This window comes from Strongylocentrotus purpuratus, unplaced genomic scaffold (genome assembly GCF_000002235.5).
Source record: "Strongylocentrotus purpuratus isolate Spur 01 unplaced genomic scaffold, Spur_5.0 spur5_scaffold_18, whole genome shotgun sequence".
Taxonomy (NCBI): domain Eukaryota; kingdom Metazoa; phylum Echinodermata; class Echinoidea; order Camarodonta; family Strongylocentrotidae; genus Strongylocentrotus; species Strongylocentrotus purpuratus.
This window is the reverse complement of record NW_022145603.1, coordinates 20,439,828-20,460,965: the sequence shown is the minus strand read 5'-3', so window position 1 is coordinate 20,460,965 and position 21,138 is coordinate 20,439,828. Positions and strand designations below refer to the sequence as shown.

The 21,138-nt window shown below is 36.7% G+C and overlaps 1 protein-coding gene across 1 annotated transcript; it reads left to right on the top strand.

Moving 5' to 3' along the window:
• Window positions 1–9,565: 9,565 nt before the first annotated feature.
• On the top strand, window positions 9,566–12,434 carry LOC100888789. The gene is made up of 2 exons (XM_003724708.3): window positions 9,566–9,962; window positions 10,556–12,434. The coding sequence occupies exon 2, from the start codon at window positions 10,574–10,576 to the stop codon at window positions 12,374–12,376; it is 1,803 nt and encodes a 600-aa protein (XP_003724756.1). The 5' UTR covers window positions 9,566–9,962; window positions 10,556–10,573; the 3' UTR covers window positions 12,377–12,434.
• The last annotated feature ends 8,704 nt before the right edge of the window (window positions 12,435–21,138 follow it).

Sequence of the window (21,138 nt, the reverse complement as noted above, 5' to 3'; positions counted from 1 at the left end):
AGGGGCGTAGTGGCAAATATTGAAAAATTTGAGTTATCACAACTTTCGGGCCGAAATGGTAAGGGCCGGGGTGGTTCAGTATTTTGGAGGAAAATATTATTTTTTTTATTAGGCTAGTTGCCCCATAATGAATGTACATACATGCGATTAGATGGATCCTGAACCCTATATCACTTTGAAAGGGGCGTAGGGGCAAATATTGTAAAAATTTGAATTATCACAACTTTCGGGCCGACATTGTAAGGGCCGGGGTGGTTCAGCATTTTGGAGGAAAAAATTATATTTTTTGAATAGGCTAGTTTCCCCACAATGAATGTATAAACATGTCATTAGATGGATCCTGACCCCCATATCCCTTTGACCGGGGGGTAGTGGCAAATATTGTAAAAATTTGAATTATCACAACTTTTCGGGCCGAAGATGTAAGGGCCGGGGTGGTTCAGCATTTTGGAGGAAAAAATTATATTTTTTGAATAGGCTAGTTTCCCCACAATGAATGTACATACATGCGATTAGATGGATCCTGAACCCTATATCCCTTTGAAAGGGGCGTAGGGGCAAATATTGTAAAAATTTGAATTATCACAACTTTTCGGGCCGAAGTTGTAAGGGCCGGGGTCGTTGAGCATTTTGGAGTAAAATATTAAATTTTTTTATTAGGTTAGTTTCTTCACAATGAATGTACATATATGCCATTAGATGGATCCTGACCCCCACATCCCTTTGAAAGGGGCGTAGTGGCAAATATTGAAAAATTTTAGTTATCACAACTTTCGGGCCGAAATGGTAAGGGCCGGGGTGGTTCAGCATTTTCGAGGAAAATATTTTTTTTTTTATTAGGCTAGTTTCTCCATAATGAATGTACATACACACGATTAGATGGATCCTGAACCCTATATCCCTTTGAAAGGGGCGTAGGGGCAAATATTGTAAAAATTTGAATTATCACAACTTTTCGTGCCGAAGTTGTAAGGGCCGGGGTGGTTCAGCATTTTGGAGGAAAAAATTATATTTTTTGAATAGGCTAGTTTCCCCACAATGAATGTATATACATGCCATTAGATGGATCCTGACCCCAATATCCCTTTGACAGGGGGGTAGTGGCAAATATTGTAAAAATTTGAATTATTACAACTTTTCGGGTCGAAGTTGTAAGGGCCGGGGTGGTTGAGCATTTTGGAGGAAAATTTTTTTTTTTTGAATAGGCTAGTTTCCCCATAATGAATGTACATACATGCGATTAGATGGATCCTGATCGCCCTATATCCCTTTGAAAGGGGCGTAGGGGCAAATATTGTAAAAATTTGAATTATCACAACTTTTCGGCCCGAAGTTGTAAGGGCCGGGGTGGTTGAGCATTTTGGAGTAAAATATTAAATTTTTTTATTAGGTTAGTTTCCCCACAATGAATGTACATACATGCGATTAGATGGATCCTGAACCCTATATCCCTTTGAAAGGGGCGTAGGGGCAAATATTGTAAAAATTTGAATTATCACAACTTTCGGGCCGAAATTGTAAGGGCCGGGGTGGTTCAGCATTTTGGAGGAAAAAATTATATTTTTTGAATAGGCTAGTTTCCCCACAATGAATGTATATACATGTCATTAGATGGATCCTGACCCCCATATCCCTTTGACAGGGGGGTAGTGGCAAATATTGTAAAAATTTGAATTATCACAACTTTTCGGGCCGAAGTTGTAAGGGCCGGGGTGGTTCAGCATTTTGGAGGAAAAAATTATATTTTTTGAATAGGCTAGTTTCCCCACAATGAATGTACATACATGCGATTAGATGGATTCTAACGCCTATATCCCTTTGACAGGGGGGTAGGGGCAAATATTGTAAAAATTTGAATTATCACAACTTTTCGGCCCGAAGTTGTAAGGGCCGGGGTGGTTGAGCATTTTGGAGTAAAATATTAAATTTTTTTTTAAGGTTAGTTTCCCCACAATGAATGTACATATATGCCATTAGATGGATCCTGAACCCTATATCACTTTGAAAGGGGCGTAGGGGCAAATATTGTAAAAATTTGAATTATCACAACTTTCGGGCCGAAATTGTAAGGGCCGGGGTGGTTCAGCATTTTGGAGGAAAAAATTATATTTTTTGAATAGGCTAGTTTCCCCACAATGAATGTACATACATGCGATTAGATGGATTCTAACGCCTATATCCCTTTGACAGGGGGGTAGGGTCAAATATTGTAAAAATTTGAGTTATCACAACTTTTCGGGCCGAAGTTGTAAGGGCCGGGGTGGTTCAGCATTTTGTAGGAAATTTTTTTTTTTTTTGAATAGGCTAGTTTCCCCATAATGAATGTACATACATGCGATTAGATGGATCCTGAACCCTATATCCCTTTGAAAGGGGCGTAGGGGCAAATATTGTAAAAATTTGAATTATCACAACTTTCGGGCCGAAATTGTAAGGGCCGGGGTGGTTCAGCATTTTGGAGGAAAAAATTATATTTTTTGAATAGGCTAGTTTCCCCACAATGAATGTATATACATGTCATTAGATGGATCCTGACCCCCATATCCCTTTGACAGGGGGGTAGTGGCAAATATTGTAAAAATTTGAATTATCACAACTTTTCGGGCCGAAGTTGTAAGGGCCGGGGTGGTTCAGCATTTTGGAGGAAAAAATTATATTTTTTGAATAGGCTAGTTTCCCCACAATGAATGTACATACATGCGATTAGATGGATTCTAACGCCTATATCCCTTTGACAGGGGGGTAGGGGCAAATATTGTAAAAATTTGAATTATCACAACTTTTCGGCCCGAAGTTGTAAGGGCCAGGGTGGTTGAGCATTTTGGAGTAAAATATTAATTTTTTTTATAAGGTTAGTTTCCCCACAATGAATGTACATATATGCCATTAGATGGATCCTGAACCCTATATCACTTTGAAAGGGGCGTAGGGGCAAATATTGTAAAAATTTGAATTATCACAACTTTCGGGCCGAAATTGTAAGGGCCGGGGTGGTTCAGCATTTTGGAGGAAAAAATTATATTTTTTGAAAAGGCTAGTTTCCCCACAATGAATGTACATACATGCGATTAGATGGATTCTAACGCCTATATCCCTTTGACAGGGGGGTAGGGTCAAATATTGTAAAAATTTGAGTTATCACAACTTTTCGGGCCGAAGTTGTAAGGGCCGGGGTGGTTCAGCATTTTGTAGGAAATTTTTTTTTTTTTTGAATAGGCTAGTTTCCCCATAATGAATGTACATACATGCGATTAGATGGATCCTGAACCCTATATCCCTTTGAAAGGGGCGTAGGGGCAAATATTGTAAAAATTTGAATTATCACAACTTTCGGGCCGAAATGGTAAGGACCGGGGTGGTTCAGCATTTTGGAGGAAAATATTAAATTTTTTTATTAGGCTAGTTTCCCCATAATGAATGTACATACATGCCATTAGATGGATCCTGACCCCCACATCCCTTTGAAAGGGGCGTAGTGGCAAATATTGAAAAATTTGAGTTATCATAATTTTCGGGCCGAAATGGTAAGGGCCGGGGTGGTTCAGCATTTTGGAGGAAAATATTATTTTCATGCCTCCGCCACCGAAGGTGGTGCCGGAGGCATCATGTTTTCGGGTTGTCCGTCCGTACATCCGTCCGTACGTCCGTCCCGTTTGACCGTTATCACAATATCTCAAGAACCATTTAAGATTTAAACTTAAGACTCGGGAATAGTATTTATCCACATAGGAAGACGATCTGATTAGATTTTGGAGTACGTAGGTCAAAGGTCACAGGTCACAGAGGTCAACTTATGAAATTCCTTGTATTGAGTTTGTTAGCGTGATATCTCAAGAACCATTTGAGATTTAAACTTTAAACTTAAGGATAGTATGTATCACCATAGGAAGACGATCTGATTAGATTTTGGAGCACGTATGTCAAAGGTTAAGGGTCACAGAGGTCAACTTATGAAATTCCATACATTGAGATTGTTATCATGATATCTCAAGAACCACTGGAGATTTAAACTTCAAACTTTGTGATAGTGTGTATCACTATAGGAAAACAATCTGATTACATTTTGGAGCACGTAGGTCAAAGGTCAAGGGTCATAGAGGTTAACTTATGAAATTCCATACATTGAGATCGTTATCACGATATCTCAAGAACCACTGGAGAATTTTCACTTCAAACTTAATGATAGTATGTATCACCATATCATAATATCTCAAGAACCACTGGAGATTTAAAGATAAACTTTAGTACTGGTAATGCGATTGCATTGTGAAAGAAAAGGTGTGGAAAGGATCAGAAACAGTTGATCATGTAGCATGTAAGTATTGGTGTGCACTGCAAGGTTCTGGAGTCATCAAAATCATAATAAATTTGACAGAGTCTTGGTAAAGTAACAAGCACTCACATAGAAAGCTATATATGGGACAACACACATGGTGTCGGGGCTTGTACTACCTTGATTTCCTTGTCTTTCTATGCTCATTACTCAGCCAGTATACATTTTCTTCCAAAATTGTTTGGCACATGTCATTTATTTGTAATCTTGAACATTCAGTGTAAGTTTCGTTTGATTCTGTGAGAATTATTTTTTTTTTTTTTACCAGTACTGGAGTTTATCTTTAAACTTCAAACTTAATGATAGTGTGTATCACCATAGGAAGACAATCTGATTAGATTTTGGAGCACGTAGGTCAAAGGTCAAGGGTCACAGAGGTCAATTTATGAAATTCCATACATTGAGATTGTTATCATGATATCTCAAGAACCACTGGAGATTTAACTCCAAACTTGTTTAAATTGCTCTATGGCGGAGGCATCATTTTCGACTGCGCGCAGTCAAAATTCCATCTAGTTTATATTTTGCCAACAGAGGTAGCGGAATGATGAAAACAGATGAGGCCGCGAACTATATCTTTGATGGCATCTTGAGGCAAAAACGCTATATCTACTTCCCAAGGATATTTACATTAGCAGCAACAGTCAAAGAGTAAGTATGGCTTCATGTTATTAGAGTTATGGTTCTAGGGGGTGTTTCATGAAGATCCTAAGTTGAACTTATCTCTAAGTTGGACTTAACAATTATGGAAAGCCTTTAGCATCTTTGAAAATATTTTGTAAAAGTTATTTTGAAAAGCATAAAATGTTGATTCAGAATATCTTCTATTATCAAGGAGATTTTCTGTTCTTGATTTGCGGAATTTATGAAAAGTCTAAAATAGTTGAATTTTTCATTTTGAATATATTTTTTCTTAGTGCTACAAATGGCTCTCCATAATGTTTAAGTCCAACTTAGTGTGTGTGTGTGTTGGGTTTTTCCAGACGTGTATCAATCAGATATGATTATTTACGTCTTGGGACCGACCTTTAAACGTCACCATCCGAAGGACGTGACTCAGTTTCGAACCTACGTCCTCGGCTGAATCAGTTTGTAACTTCCACTTTTAGTTGGATTACAGGCGCACTAGGCACCTAGTTTAGTGTCAAGTTCGACTTAAAGTCTTTTTTTTCCTTCATCCTTGACAGCTGGTTATTTGATAGAGCTACCAATTTGGACTACAGAGTAATAGGGAGAGAGAGGGAGGGAGGGAGGGAGGGAGAGAGAGAGAGAGAGAGAGAGAGAGAGAGAGAGAGAGAGAGAGATAAAGAAAGAGAGAGGGAGAGAGAGATAGGAACAGGAGAACATGACACTAATATTAACATTTTCAACAATAAACATAAGATAGGATACAAATTTAAAGAGCAGAGTATGAAGTCCATGTGTAGTATATTGAGAGTGAGTAATAACAAATTCTATTCAACTTCTGTTCAATTGTCTTATTCATTTCAAATAGAAAAAAAATACATCATAATTTAACAAAAGAAATGATATACATGAATGCCTTAGACTTGGAAAGAATAAAAAGAAATGAAAATGCGAGAACTTACAGAGAAGGTCGAGTTCTGGGAAGAGGTGAAAAACAATTTGTGAGTGTTATCATTGTATTATGCAAGTGTGGAAGAACATCAGATAAAAAATATTCCCTGAAAAGCATGGCACTTCAAATGCCTTAATATTCTAAATATGGCATGTATCATCATACAAATTGGGACAGATTTTTATGCCACATGTTCGTGTAGCCCCATATACCTCTTTCTGTGTACAGCTTGCTTGTAACTTTACCAAGACTGGGCAAATTTCTTATTATTTTGATGATTCCAGAGCCTTGCAGTACACACCAATACTTTATGCTAGATGATCAACTTTTCTGATCGATTGCACAACGTTTCTTTCACAATGCAATCGCATGACCAGGGAGGTGTTTCACAAAGATCCTAAGTCAAACTTATCTCTAAGTTGGACTTAAAAGTTATGGAAAGCCATTAGCATCCTTGAAAATATTTTGTAAAAGTTATTTTAAAAGGCATAAAGTGTTGATTCAAATCATTCGTATTTTCTATTATCATGGGAGATTTCATGTTCTTGACGTGGAATTTATGGAAAGTCTAAAATACTTGATTTTTCGTTTTTGAATACATTTTATTTCAAGACTACAAATGGCTCTCCATAACTTTTAAGTTCAACTTAGAGTTAAGTTCGGCTTAGAATCTTTGTGAAACACCCCCCTGAACTCAACTTTATCTTTAAAGAACAGCCCTCTAGAGGGCCTTGTATGAGGAAAGTCATTTACATGTTTGTTCTGTTTCCATTGCAGGCTTCTCCCCCATGAGGGCCGTCTTGCACTGATAGACCTCATTCAGACGACCGTTCCTTCTCAGAGTGTGAACAGACCCCATGAAGATTGACTCTTCTCATGGTAGCGCCGGGTTCACAGGCCAGAATTTCCAGCCGCATCAATTCTCCCGATAGAAACATGCATACCGGTATACAAACGACGCAATTTTTGGGTGGCTTAAACATATCCTGGGGGGTGTTTAATAAAGATCCTAAGTCGAACTTGACTCTAAGTTGGACTTAAACATTATGTAGAGCCATTTGTAGCCTTTCAAAAAAATATATTCAAAAGCGAAAATTCAAGTATTTTAGACATATTATAAATTCCACGTCAAGAATATGAAATCTCCTTGATAATAGAAAAGTACAATGTGGGACATACAGTTCAATTTAATTGGGTTATATGCCTAGATTAGGGTCCACTTTACTGCTGTAAAGAATTGTGCAATGAATGATTCTGCCTAAGCTCCTAGACTCATACATTCCTTAGAGAAAATATAATGTACATTACAATTCAACCAAGTACATGTAGTGGCATATGTTTAGGTAGAATTATAAATAGAAATTCAACTACTGATTTGATATTTTAAGCTTATTACTTGTAAAGTATTTTAATTGTTGTGAACAGCATTTATGCTATGTTCAACACTTGGATCCAAGTTGCCAATTTTTTTTTCCCTCCCTCATACTCCTATATTTTATGTGATTCATAGCATTGTTTGAAGTAACATTGTGCTGTTAACAAGTTTATATCAAGTTTGTAAAGATAAAATGTTACTTTCCGTTTCAAAATGTACTTACCGGTAAGCATGTACACTGCAGTATATCATCACAAATTGTATAAAAACGTAAGACAGTTGTTTTTTTTACAAGATGTTTAGTTGAATGATTTCAATACTTAATTGAAGATGCCAAGGCCTTGTGTTTAAGCCGGGCGTGCTGCTAATGTTCTATGAAAAGGCATTCGTCTACATCTTCCTTCCTCAACCCAGGTGTAGTAAACATGCATAGCTGCTAATCAACCCATTTTGGAGGAATAATTCCTGTTTTTTGGCCTTCAAGCTAATGTTTTGAACCCTTGATTCCTATCTTTTTCTGAAATATTCTGTGTGCAAGGTATACAAAATAGACTGTATTCCTACTTTTGCCATGAGAGATTCCTAATATTTGCTGTGAAAGATTGGCAGGTATGAACATGGTTTAAAGGAATTCCTCAAAGGCTTTGGGCACCTAGTGGTTGCCTGGCTCAATAAGCCACTTTGTTGATACAATCTGCGCATGGGCAGATGAAGGTCATTATGATACCGACCCAGACGAATACTGAATAGGCCTGCCTTCATCAGCTCGAGTTTGCCAAATAACCCGCTAATTTAACTACCGGTATCCTGATTGCAAGTAAGCCAGTTAATTTGCGTCTTCATCAGCCAGCAGTTGCAATCAGCAGGATATTTGGTCGAGAAAATATCCAGAGAAATGTTGGTCTTATTTCCAAAATATGCCGCCATTTGGGAAATAGCAGGCTAATGTGCGCCCATCCGAGCTAGTTTTGTGTTGAGCGTATTGGTCTGGTGAGGACGCAACTTCGAGCTTCGGGATAATGTCCCGAGTCTGAGAATAGCGGGTTATTTGGCTAACTCGAGCTGATGAAGACATGCCTAATATGCGCTCATGAAAGTTATGTAATTACTATTCTGTTATTTAGCACATTCTCTGATACACAGGTGGAAGAATTATTCTCAAAAGGGCAAACACAGACCTTCAAGAAGCACCTACATCACAGTAGCAGTGATTTTTTTTTATTGAATTCACACAAAGTGGGACGTCTCCATGTTTATAATTATAATAATAATAATAATAATATTTCGCTTTTATGTAGCTCCAATACATTGATACGACAATGTGTCTAAGCACTTTACAGATATATCATATTATTAAAACTATATTTTATATTATATTATATAGTATTATTATAACTAAAAGATCTGTGGATATTTTAGGGGTCTATTTAGAGTAAAATTGGAGAACACAAAATGCCTTCAATTATTTCTGTGAGCACTATACCAGAAGCCAGGGGATGTATTCTGCAAACCATTTTATTTTTTATATTAGTGAAATTGATGATATCAAACTGAAATTGTGCCTAATTTACACTAATCTTTGGTACTTGCAGTTGCACAGATGCCTCTGTTAATTCTTGAGAACGCTGCCAGCTTTGCACGGCCATTAATCATTGATTTATCCTGATTTGTTTCCTTTTATTTTACTATCAAAAAAGATAACATCATTTTCAGAATACCACCCCAGTAGTATCACTATTATGATAATTACATGGTACATTGTAGGTTATGTACATGTAAACCACAAGACTATGTAGTAAAAGAAGAGGAGATGAAAAGCCCAATTGTCATAATTATGTTAAGTCTTTCAACTTGTAATTTGTGAGAATCAAAATAGAAATTTATATAAATGTTTTAACATAATTATTTGATATATTTCCAGAGTATGGTGTTCATTTCTAAAATGGTAGTGTGCATTTTTAAAACATGATATATACGTATATATATTTTTTTTAATATTGTGGGAAATGCCTTTTTTAAATCAGTACTTTTAACTAATACATGTTATTCATAAGTTTTATATGTATAGAAAATAAACATAAGATGGTGAAATGAATAAAGATATTTTGTCAAACTGCAAAACTGAATTGGGCATCAGTGCTGGTTTTGTTCATTGTAGTGTTTGAGTTTGAGTTTATTAGCAACAACAATAAGAACAAGTAAAACATAATGTATCAATCATGATTACATAAAATATAACAACATAAGATAAATAACAATCCACATGAATAAGATAAATATTTTTTTACGAAGTATGTTATACAAATGAAGTCGAAGATTGTGTGTACAATTTTTTTGGTATGAGTCGATCTATGTACAAAGTGCAGCGGGGCTTCTCTTTTGTCAGTACACCTTCAGCATGTCACAATGGTAGGCTACATATTTTTTCCCTCTACTTGCCTATTTCTGCACAACATAGGCAAGCATGCGTGAAAAGTATCATTGGCTTTGTAAATGCAATCGCGTTGTCAGATCAGGTTTGATTTATATAGTTTGGATGGTATGAATTTAGACGCCATCTTTATTTGCACAAATCACCAGAACATTGTCGAATAGTTCTTATTCAGGTGAAGTTTAAACATCAAAGGACAGCCAATCGAGGAGGTGAACTTTCTTTCGGACTTCAAAATACGAAGGTGAGAACAGGAACTTAGATGTGTAGGAAATGAACTGGGTCGTTTTAGACAATATCAATGTCGTAAACACGGAAGTGAAAGAAATATTGATGAAACAGTTATGAAACGAGTATAAAACGAGTGTGATACGATGATGACATGAGAATGAAGCAAGAGTAAGAACTAGTATGGATCTAGAAGGATAAATGGAAAAAACAAAGAGCCGGGGCACGTTATATATATAACATCATTAGAGAGAGAAATGAAGAAAACTAAATTAATTTTGATAATGTGAATGTGAATCTCTCTCTCTCTCTCTCAGTATCTACCTTTCCCACAAACTTTTCTTTTCTGTCTGTCCCGATTTATGAAGCCCCGTGCGGTCTTCATTCTCCACGCTTTTCCCATTTTTCTAACCCCCATCCCCCTCTTTCTCTCTCTATATATTATAGCTCTTTATAGCGTACACTAAATTATTGCGGAGTGCCAGGATTGTCAAGTCTGACATACATAAGCTCTACAGATAATTATTATTATTATTTTTACATTTAGTAGCAGTAGTAGTAGTATTTTCATAATTATTTTTTTTTTTACTTCTGCTGTGTTCTATACAGGTCAATATTCTGATCAGTATGGCGGCTAATTTCAGATCTGCAGAAGACATCTGTGAAGGAGATAACTGTCAGTCAATCACAGATGTGACGTACTACGTGAAGGAGAAGAAGAAGCTCTGCGAGGACTGCGCCTCCACAGGGGGATGCATCGGAAAAGCAAGAAAGGGTGGGCCCAATTTATATTGTGCGAAGCATGATAAAGATATTGATTTGTATTGTAAAACACATAATGAAGCACTGTGTTATTCGTGCGCAATTATAGATCATCAGCAGCCTTGCGTGCAACAGGATATAGAACACGCGGTCATTGAAAATAGAGCAAAACTAAGCATTCTGAAAGAAAAGGCAACGGACCAACTAAAGGTTTGTCGAGTTTATGGAGATCAGATTCGCCAGTGTAGGAAAGACACCGACACCCATCTACAAGCTTTGAAGGATTACGTTGATTCGGTAATCAATGAGGCTTTTAAAAAAGAGGAAGACGGGAAAAAGAGGGATGCTGCAAAAATCAACCAGGAGTTTGACGAAAAGAATAACAAACTTCAAGAGGAGATTCAAAAGATCAATGAGGAGATTCGAAAGAACGATGAGGAGAGAGAAAAACTACTTGAACTAAACTGTACAAATGCAGAGAAAAGACGAGAACCCATCGACAACAAACAGCATGGTCTTCAAACAGACCTTCAAAACATCGCTGAAGAGAAAGAGAAAAAGATTGGTGAGTTGGAGAAATCATGGCAAAATGACACGAACATCAGGGAGACTATAATACAGAAAATTGACACAGTAATCGAAGATGATAAAAATGTCGTCAAAGATGGACATCGTGTGAAGACAACAGTGAGTGATGAACTAAAGAAGCCACTGTCACTGAATGGGGGTGAGGTAAAACAAATCACTTGTACATTATCGGGTGTTAAGTTTTCGAAGGGTGCTGGTGCTGGGAGAGAGAAGTATGATGGGAGGATTGATGGGTATGATGGAGAGTGGAAGCTCATTGATATAATCAATGTCAACGATGGAATCACATTCCCAACCATTGTAGGATACATGGATGAATGCAATGTGATCATCACAGATGGACTGGGAGGCCTACATACATACGTGTTAGATATGAACACTAAACACACTCAGAGAGTAATAACCAGTAGTGATACATCAAGTGTTGTCGCCTGTGCATTGCTGAATGATGACAAGGTAGTATGCGGTAAATACAGTAAAGTGTTTACACGGGACAGTTTCACTGGATACATCAGTGTGTATGACAGACAATGGAAGCACATCAATAACGTTACAATACCACGAAACACAACGTATGTTGAAACAGGGGTAGATGTAGCTGTTGACCAGGATGGGATGATCATAGCTGCTGAGGGGCTTCAGTCTAATATATACGTCATCAACCCAGCTGATGGTAAAATCATGAATACCATCACATGTAAACAGAAGATAAGGATGAATGGTGTGCTATCATCAGGTCACATCATCGCTCGACCCTCACCAGCAGATCAACGAGTGTTCATCATCGACAGGCAGGGTGGTCAAAGGGAAATCCCCCACAGTGATGTAATCCTGAATGCCTGCGTCGATCCTATGACAGACGACCTCTACGTCGTGACATCAGATGATGAGGAGATGACTTGTGTGATTGATCAGGTGATGAGTGGGGGTGAAATGAAGAAGAGAAGAGTAGCATCATTCCCTCTACCAACTATAACGTTGGACCCTTTATCATCCCGCGTGATGATGACGTCATCAGGGAAACTGATTGCTAACGATGGAGACAATATTCTCGTATTCAAAAAGCTATTGTGCCTATAAAGGCCGGCCCGTTCACAATTGGCTCGGTGAACCGGTTTGTATTTGATTTATTCGTTTTTAGATTTTGTGTGTGTGCGTGTGTGTGTGTGTGTTTATCTGTTTAATTATTATTTTTTTAATTTTGTTTAAGACGTTAATAAATAATGCGCTGCTCATGTATGTATCTTAATAAAACAGAGCTAAGTAAGAACTTTGTTGCGCGCAGTTGCCATTCACTTACACAATTAAAAAAAAATTGCCGCGTACAAGTCATGAACGAATTCGTGTTGTTTCTGAAAGGATGGAAGGAACCAAATACAGTAACATTTATCGCTTGAGTCAGTTCCATGCATGATCAGATAAAAATGACAAGTTTGTGATGTAATTTAACATGCTATTCATTGATATGTACGGCCTGTTATGACAAAGCCAATGCTCTAACAATGACACAAATTGCACGTAATTGATTGTTAGTTTGTTTGTATTAACCTTTGTTTTTGTAATATATCAAAGATTGTAAATAGCCACATCATACTTAGTATTTTAAGACTGATTTTTATTGATTGTTAGTGTTGCTAAGAAACATATAAGTCATGTAGGGCATGTTATGACAAAACAAATGATAAAATAATGACATGAATTGCACATGATTGTTTGTTTATGTTAGCTTCTGGTGTGTTTTTCTTTTTGGTAATCTATAATGAAAATAGCTACTTTATACTTAGCATTGGTAAGTGTGAACGTTGATGTTTCGTGTTACTAAGAAACTTGATACTAAGTATGTAGGAACTAAAACATTGATAATTAAATGCACGTATTTGGCCTATGTTTGTTTGTTTGTTTGTTTGTTTTTTCTTTAATCTGTCGTAATTTGTAAATAGCTACATACTTTTCTGTAGGACCTATGTTGACAAAACAAATGCTATAACAACGACATGAATTGCACGATATTGTTTTATTTGTTTGTTTGTTTTAGTTTGGGTTTTATACAGTGCGTCCCAGAAAAAACGAAACCGAGAATTATCGATGTTTTATCATAACTTAATCACAATTATAATTAATAAATTACACATAATTATTTGTAAAGCTTAGATCCTCCTCTTTCGTTTGATGCAACTCATATGATGCATATTTCACGCATGAGTAGTTAAACAAAATTGAAGAGACGGTACCAAAAAGTTATTTGGCGGGCGGTATAATGAATTCTTAAGAGAAAATCACATTTCTAGAAAGTTCATTTCCTGCCCTTTCATATGACACCTCAATTAGGAAAAATGAGCCAGGCTGTCTGCTGTAACAGCAAAGAAGACGACTTCATGCAAGGCTGATCGTCCACGAAACGGAGTTTTGTTATTTGCAGGCAGCCAGTCAAAATGAATTCGTTTAATAAAATTATGGAAATGCAGGAATGTGAGAACTTGTTTTTTTCTTCACATAAAATTCATCCCAAAATCAAGAAGCTATTTATATAACCGTTAAATAATGGTGCTTTCTGCTATCACTGCTAAACATATCAAGGTGTTTCACATGCATCCGTGAAAAATATAGATAAAGTCATATGTCGTATTCTACCGGATACATTGCACTGAATTACCCAATGCATGTAAATTGTCTACCTTTTCTCACAATATTTTTTAAAGGAGTCGGGGGAAGAAAAAACTAATTCTCTCGCATCCGTTCAAATGGTTTGAAATTTCTTTCCGAATATTCTGTAAAGAAGTTTATATTTTAATAACTCTCCCACTGTAATGTATTATCATGATACTGTGATTCAATATCATTTTTTCATTTTTGTATTAACAATGAAGGATATAAGTCTTTTTTCTGCAATAAAACTATGCTGGTTTCCAGGACGCTAATTTACGATTCAGATATTCGTGATCTTATTTGTGTTTTTGTCAATATTCATACCGAAATCACAAATTATGCGACAAAGAAGTAAAATAATACGATAGGGAATAAATAGAGGTGAGAAAGAGAGAGAGAGAGAGAGAGAGAGAGAGATTTAGAATGAAATAAAACGTGAATCAAAGAGAAAGAGAATGGTATTTAGATAAATAAATGTAAACAGAGAAACAGAGAAAGAAAGAAAGAGGATAGAGAGAAAGGGAGGAAAAGAAGATGGTGAAAGAAGAGAGAGGGGACAAAGTTAAGAAGAAAATGAGAGAAAGAAGAGAAGATGAGATAAGAAAAAGAAAGAGGAAAGGGGATTAGGAAAGAGAGAACGAAAAAAGAGGGAAGAGGAGAGAGAGAGAGAGATGGGAGAGTACAAGAGAGATTTGGAGAAACATTTTTGGAGAGAGGGGGAGATGAAGAGAGAGAGAGGGGGGAAGAGAAAGGGTAAAATGAAAGAAAGTGAGAGGGGAAAGAGATAATGAGGGGAAGAGAGAGAGAGAGAGAGAGAGAGAGAGAGATAGAGAGGAAGAGAATAGGGGGTACCAAACAAATTACTGAAGTTATTTTGAGAGATTTTTGTATTCTTGCATATTAATCTACGAAGTGTACGAGAGAGGTGTCAGCAGTGGCGGATCCAGGGGGGGGGGGGCCGGCCCCCCCCCCCCCTTTAGAAGAAAAAAATCATGTAAAATCACGTGATTTTTACGATTTTTGGGGGTTGGGCCCCCCCTGGCGCTCAAGGGGGGGGGGTGCAAATTGAATTTTTTTTTTGAGGATCAAAAAAAAAAAATGTGCTATTAGGCTATTATTATTATTATTATTATTATTACTTCACCTCGTACGTCGCATTATCAAGAAAATGGCTGCTCCCATGTCACGTTTAAAGGCATTACGCCAGGAATATCTTCATTTATATATCTCTTGTACACTTTCGTAAGGAATGTTGTACATCAAACGGTAGGGATATACAGCAGAATTATACCTACCCTTATTCTCTGGATTAGGTTTCTTGAAACGCCTGGATTATCATAATTGTTGGCTTAAAGAAAATCCTCACACCAAGTTACTTTTATTGTAAAGTTTAAATGATTTGAATACAATCAGCGAAATTTGAACAAAGTTGGGTAAGGAATAATGAAGTTAATGCGTTCTAATATAACTTCTCACTAGATCGAGGCCGATAATTGCTTTGGTGACAAGCATTTATGAAAACAAATCTAAGCAATATTTGTCCATTTGTACTTCATATTTCCTGTTTTTTCTTTTTTTTCTTGTGATTGAGATAATTTACTCCCCTGAAAACAAGACATAGTATGAAGAATGATATTTTACTTGACATCTTATGTATAGTCGGATCATGACCACAAAACGAATCCAAAGAACATGAAAGAAATACAATTTCAAGGTAAAGATTGAGGCATGAAAAGTTTTCATTATGATGTCATCAAATTAGATACCGCCCTCTACTGACAAGTTATTTCAAAAAGTTTGACTTCCTTATTCCTTGCCTGATTTTGATCGACTATTCACTTACTTTATTCCAAACTTGTAAAAATTTACGATAGAAACCCGCCCCCCCCCCACTCAGTGTTATTTAGGGTACGCATATGCTCGTACCCTCTTTTTGAAAGCACCCCCTATCTGAGGACTGCCAACATTTCCAAACCCCCCTTTCGCGGGCTTTTCGCGGGCTTTTCCTGCCTTGGAGACCCCCCTAAATCAGGAAAAATGCTCAATGTACCCCCCTAAATTCGGAATAATTTCTCAGGAGTCCAAAGAGATGAGAGAAAAAAAGAAAAACACCTCCTTTTTAAAGAAATCTCCGGATGAAAAGTCAAATACACCCCTTTTTTTACAATTCTCGGGCCGGACTTTGTCGCACGAAAAATACCCCTTTACCGGACATTTTGGCAACACGCATGCGGTCATTCCGACCTCTGAGTGGGGGGCCGGGGATAGAAATAACTGAGTATGAAGGTTTTAGTTCCCTTTAAGCCTGTCCGCACTAGTTTGGCCAGGAGGGATTAGACCTCCCAGCATGGTCAGTTGGTCACTGAGAGAGAGGTGGTTATCTCGGGTTATCTCATCAAAGGCAGCTCTCAATTCTTAATCCCCAAAAAGGGATCATAGGGGACCAACGGGTACCGCTTAGTCATTGTTTGATATATAGAGGGCGCCAGTAGCTACAAGTGGTGCAGTTCCGCTTAAGTCAGGGTACATGACATTGTTTGGGTTTATTGCCATTTGGTCTAAAACCGGTTCGTCTAGTGCCCAATTAAGGTATTTTCTACTTCTACGCCTCTCACCTATTTCGTCCTTCCTCCTCTTACCTCTCTCCCGATAGCCATGCAACTTTCATATATGCTTGTGAAAAGGTTCCCTGACATGTACTTCATGATAATTTTATTCTTACATGCATCATATGCTCATCAACATTATAGCCACTGAAAGAAATGCACGGTACACGTATACATAAATAGTGACTATACCTTAAAACAAATATCTAAATTCTCATCTCTTCTGTAACATAAACGCATTTGAACATTATATATGGAAAAATGTGCTATATAATACATTATTATTATTGCTATATAAATATTACAATTAAAAGATTAGTCCACACTGATAACAAGTTCAATTTAAAACCAGAAAAATTAGACTGATAAGCAATAGCTTGAGGAGATCCATGAAAGGGTGAGAAAATTAATTTTTCACTCTTTCCATTTCTCTCTCCCCCAATTTCTTTACTTTAAACAAAAAATGATAAGTAGGTGGTGTCAAGAACAAGACAAATCACACAAAGGGTTTTTGGTTATTTGGTGTCCCATCTTTTACAGTGTGTTATGGTTTTATGAACATAAATAGATATGAAATCGTAAAGTTTAACTTGACAATTGGTTTGGTCCAAACTGATAAGGTCCGCCAAGTTTAACAACCAACCATCAACCATCAGATATACTAAATCTTAATTGTTGTCGGTAATTGTACATGACAAAGGAGGATTTGCCCAATTTATCTCCCTCTTTCTCTCCTCTTCTCTCTATCTCTCTCTATATCTGTCTCTGTCTCTCTCTGTCTGTCTCTCTCTCTCTCTCTCTCTTATTTTCTATCTCTCAATATCTTTAATTTTTCTTTTACAATATTTTATAATTCACAAAGCGCCACACACAGTTTGAACTATACAAACTATAGACAAATAGACGTGTAAAAGCTAAAGAGGGCGTGTGTAACGCTGAACGGGGAAAGGGAGAGAGAGAAAGGGAGAGAGGGAGAGAAAGAGAGAGAGAGAGAGAGAAAGATAGAGAGTTACCAGGGATGCAAGGGAAATGAGAGAATTAGAAATAGGTATAGGTTGAAAAGAGAGAGAGACAGAGATAGAGAGTGAGATATGTAATACATTGAAGTGAGAAAGAGATGGAAATATAATATATTGAAAAGGTTGATATCTAAGAGAAAAAGAAAGATATAAATAGAAATAGTATATAGAGGGATAAATGTAAAGAGAAAGGGAGAGAGAGAGAGAGAGGGGGGGGGGAGAGAGAGAGGGAGAAAGAGAGCGAGATGTTAAAAACATTTAAAGCCGGATAGTTGAGTTCTGTTGCAGAGGGCGCTACACAAAATATTTTTTTTGGTGAGATAATGAAAAATTGAGTGTCAAATTTGAAAGAACATAATATTTAAATGACAAATTCATCTTTGTTTGATGAAAATCGGTTCAGAGACGGCTGAAATATCCATAAATATAACGATTTCGTACCACCACAAATATTAGATATTTTGAAAAATTTGAAAAAACCGTTGAAAAAACGAAATAACGGCTTTTACGTCGTATTTCAGCCAGTGCCGCTGTATCTTTTTTGTTGGCATTTTCGTGTTGCTTATATTACGCACAACCAGCCGGACTATGTATTGTTATTTTTAATTAAAAAATTAATTAACGGTCCCCTTTTTCTTTTGAAAGTGGAGCTGTATTGGTATGGTCGTATTGGCTAAATTCACACATTTTGTGGTCTAAAATTAACCGTTCATAGAAATTTTAGGTTCTAAAAGGGCACTAAAAATGTCATAGATAAGAATAAGAGCAAGAACCATGCACTTTGAAGGCATTTGCGGTCTGAAAACAGAACTCAACTATCCCTTTAAGTGAAAAATAGATTGAAATATAAATAGAAAAGGTTGATCTAAGAGAAACAGAAAAATATAAATGGAAATGGTATATAGAGGGATAAATATAAAGAGAAATAGTGTGTGAGAGAGAAAGAGAGAGAGAGAGAGAGAGAGAAAGGAGAGAGAGAGAGAGAGGAAGGAGAGAGAGAGAGAGAGAGAGAGAGAGAGAGATGTTAAAAACATTAAGTGAGAAAGAGATGGAAATATAAATAGAAAAGGTTGATCTAAGAGAAAAAGAAAGATATAAATGTAGATAGAGATAAAGAGAAAGAGAGAGGAAGAGCAGGAAAGAGAGAGAGAGAGAGAGAGAGAGAGAGAGAGGGGTATAAAAAAAAACCGAAGTAAGAAAGAGATGGAAATATAGATAGAAATGTTGATCTATTAGAGAAAAATAAAAATAGAAATAGAGATCGTCTGAGAGAGAGCCTGAGAGAGCCAGAGAGAGCCTGAGAGAGAGAGAGAGAGAGAGAGAGAGTGTGTGTGTGTGTGTGTGTGTGGGTGTGTGTGTGAAAGAGAGAGAGAGAGAGAGAGAGAGAGAGAGAGAGAGCATGAAATGAAATGGAAGGAGAAGAGAACTTAGAAAAAGGATTGAAAGAGAGGAGATATTACAAATGAAATGAGAAAGAGATGGAAAAGTTGATCTAAGAGGGAAAAAAGATAGAACTAGAGAGTGTGTTAGTGTGTTTGTGTGGTGGGTGGGTGTGAAAGAGAAGGAAAGAGAGAGAGAGAGAGAGAGAGAGAGAAAGAGAGAGAGAGAGAGAACAAAAAGGATTGCGTATTATAGGTGGAAAAAAGATAGATTTTCGTAGATTAATGAATCACGGGCGTCATCATGCATAAATCATAAATTAAAAAAATAAAATGCACTATTAAATGCAAAACACAAAGCTAAAAAAAAAAAAAACACGGTATAAAAATAATTTGATTCGAATAATTATTAGTCAGAATATTCCATTATCAAATTGCATTCACCATTATATAAGTGTTATTCTGTGTTCATTATTTTGAATAAAGATGATATATAAATGCAGATTTTTGATAATCATGCCTCAAAAAGTATCTTTGAATAATTTGATACAAAGCGCTCATCGTAAAAGTGCACACACCTGTTTCGTAAACCATTCAAGAGTCTCCACCACACACAAACCGAATGTGTGTATGAACGCACGTCACGCGATCGCGAATCCCGTATCCCGAAGTTTGTAAACTTCAAAAGCTCAAACAAGATTTCGCTATGACTGTGCGAGCACTGCTGGAACATAACGGTGAAACGATCAAACATATCACTTTTGCCAGTGACTTTTGGACTGAAATATGTTGCTAATACCATTATGAGGGTTTACGAGGCATTCCTGGTCTCCTTCTTTATCGTAACTGGTAAGTTTGAATGAATTTCAACCATAATTTCATCGTTTAATCACGAATTTCCCTTGGTCTTGTGGGGGATTGTGTTCCGCGACCAGCGCGTTCGTAACCGCGTGTTCCCCCGCTGTAGCCCGCTAGTTGATGCCGTTGTGTGGAGTTACGTGTTCTTCTGTTAGCGGGGGTGCTTTATTCAATGCCGTTGGCATTATTTACAATTCATTGATTCTTTTCAAACCAACTGCTTGTGATTTTGGAATGGGAATTCTTTGGCAGATTTCAGCGAAGGAAATCCTCGACTTGGTGAACAAAACGGGGAGAAAAATCGATTTTGCCTAATCTAACGGTGTAGCACAGATTTTGAGCAGACAACAGTTTCAAAGCTGTTTATTGATTCCTGTGATGCTCGATGGTTAGAAGTTTTGTACAAATTTACACATTATTTATTTCCTCTCGCATATATTTTAGTAATTTGTAACTACTAGTGTAACTTTATAATATTGATTGTCTAATGGGACATGTATTTTAAACTGTGTTGTGCTTGTGAATGAGAAGGAAAGAGAGAAAGAGAGAGTAGAAACAGATTTTGCTGTAGTATATATTTTGGGGTACAAAACATATATTCATGAAAGTGATGATTTGTTTGTGATTTTGTAATGTTATTTTGTTACTTTTATTTTTAAAAAGGTTATACATACATGTTTAGTATATTTCTGTTGCATTTGTGATACAATTTTTTTATTCTGGTTCATAATGATATTGTTTTTTTAGTAAGTTAAGTGTGTGTCTAGCCAGGACTAGCAGAATTTATGGCAATTGTAGACCAATGATAGGATGTCATTCACTTTTTCCATTTAGTCAGCAATTTTAAAATCAGCAACTGAATTTGTAAAAGTGTCAGATCTCAGAAACCTCACTTAGATGTAGGCCCACAGATATTGCAAAGAACTTTCTTTTCTTTTGAATTTCAACTTTTAAAACAGTGGTACAGTTTAATTAAAAAGTTTAACAGTTTGATTAAGTCTATTTACACTCATCACTGAAATAAGTAATAGTCTTCTGAACTAATGGATAACACACACAAATGTTAAATGATATTTTAAATTTGAACCTGTATTTCCAGTTTTGCTGCATGATCTGGCACAGTATTATGCATTTCTCAATCATTTCAGTCGAACAGACAATTCATCTTTCCCCTGTTTAAAACAAGTTCAGATAATGTCATATTTCAATCTTGTACATTTCTGACATACAAATCTACATTATATTCCTTCAGAGGATTTGTTCACACTACCTACTCAACTCGAAAAATGCTGTACACTGTAATTTATTGCACAAGTTTTATTCCTGATAAGTTT

Excerpts from the sequence above, each read along its gene's own strand:
- LOC100888789 (XM_003724708.3), top strand. The coding sequence starts at position 10,574 with ATGGCGGCTAATTTCAGATCTGCAGAAGACATCTGTGAAGGAGATAAC.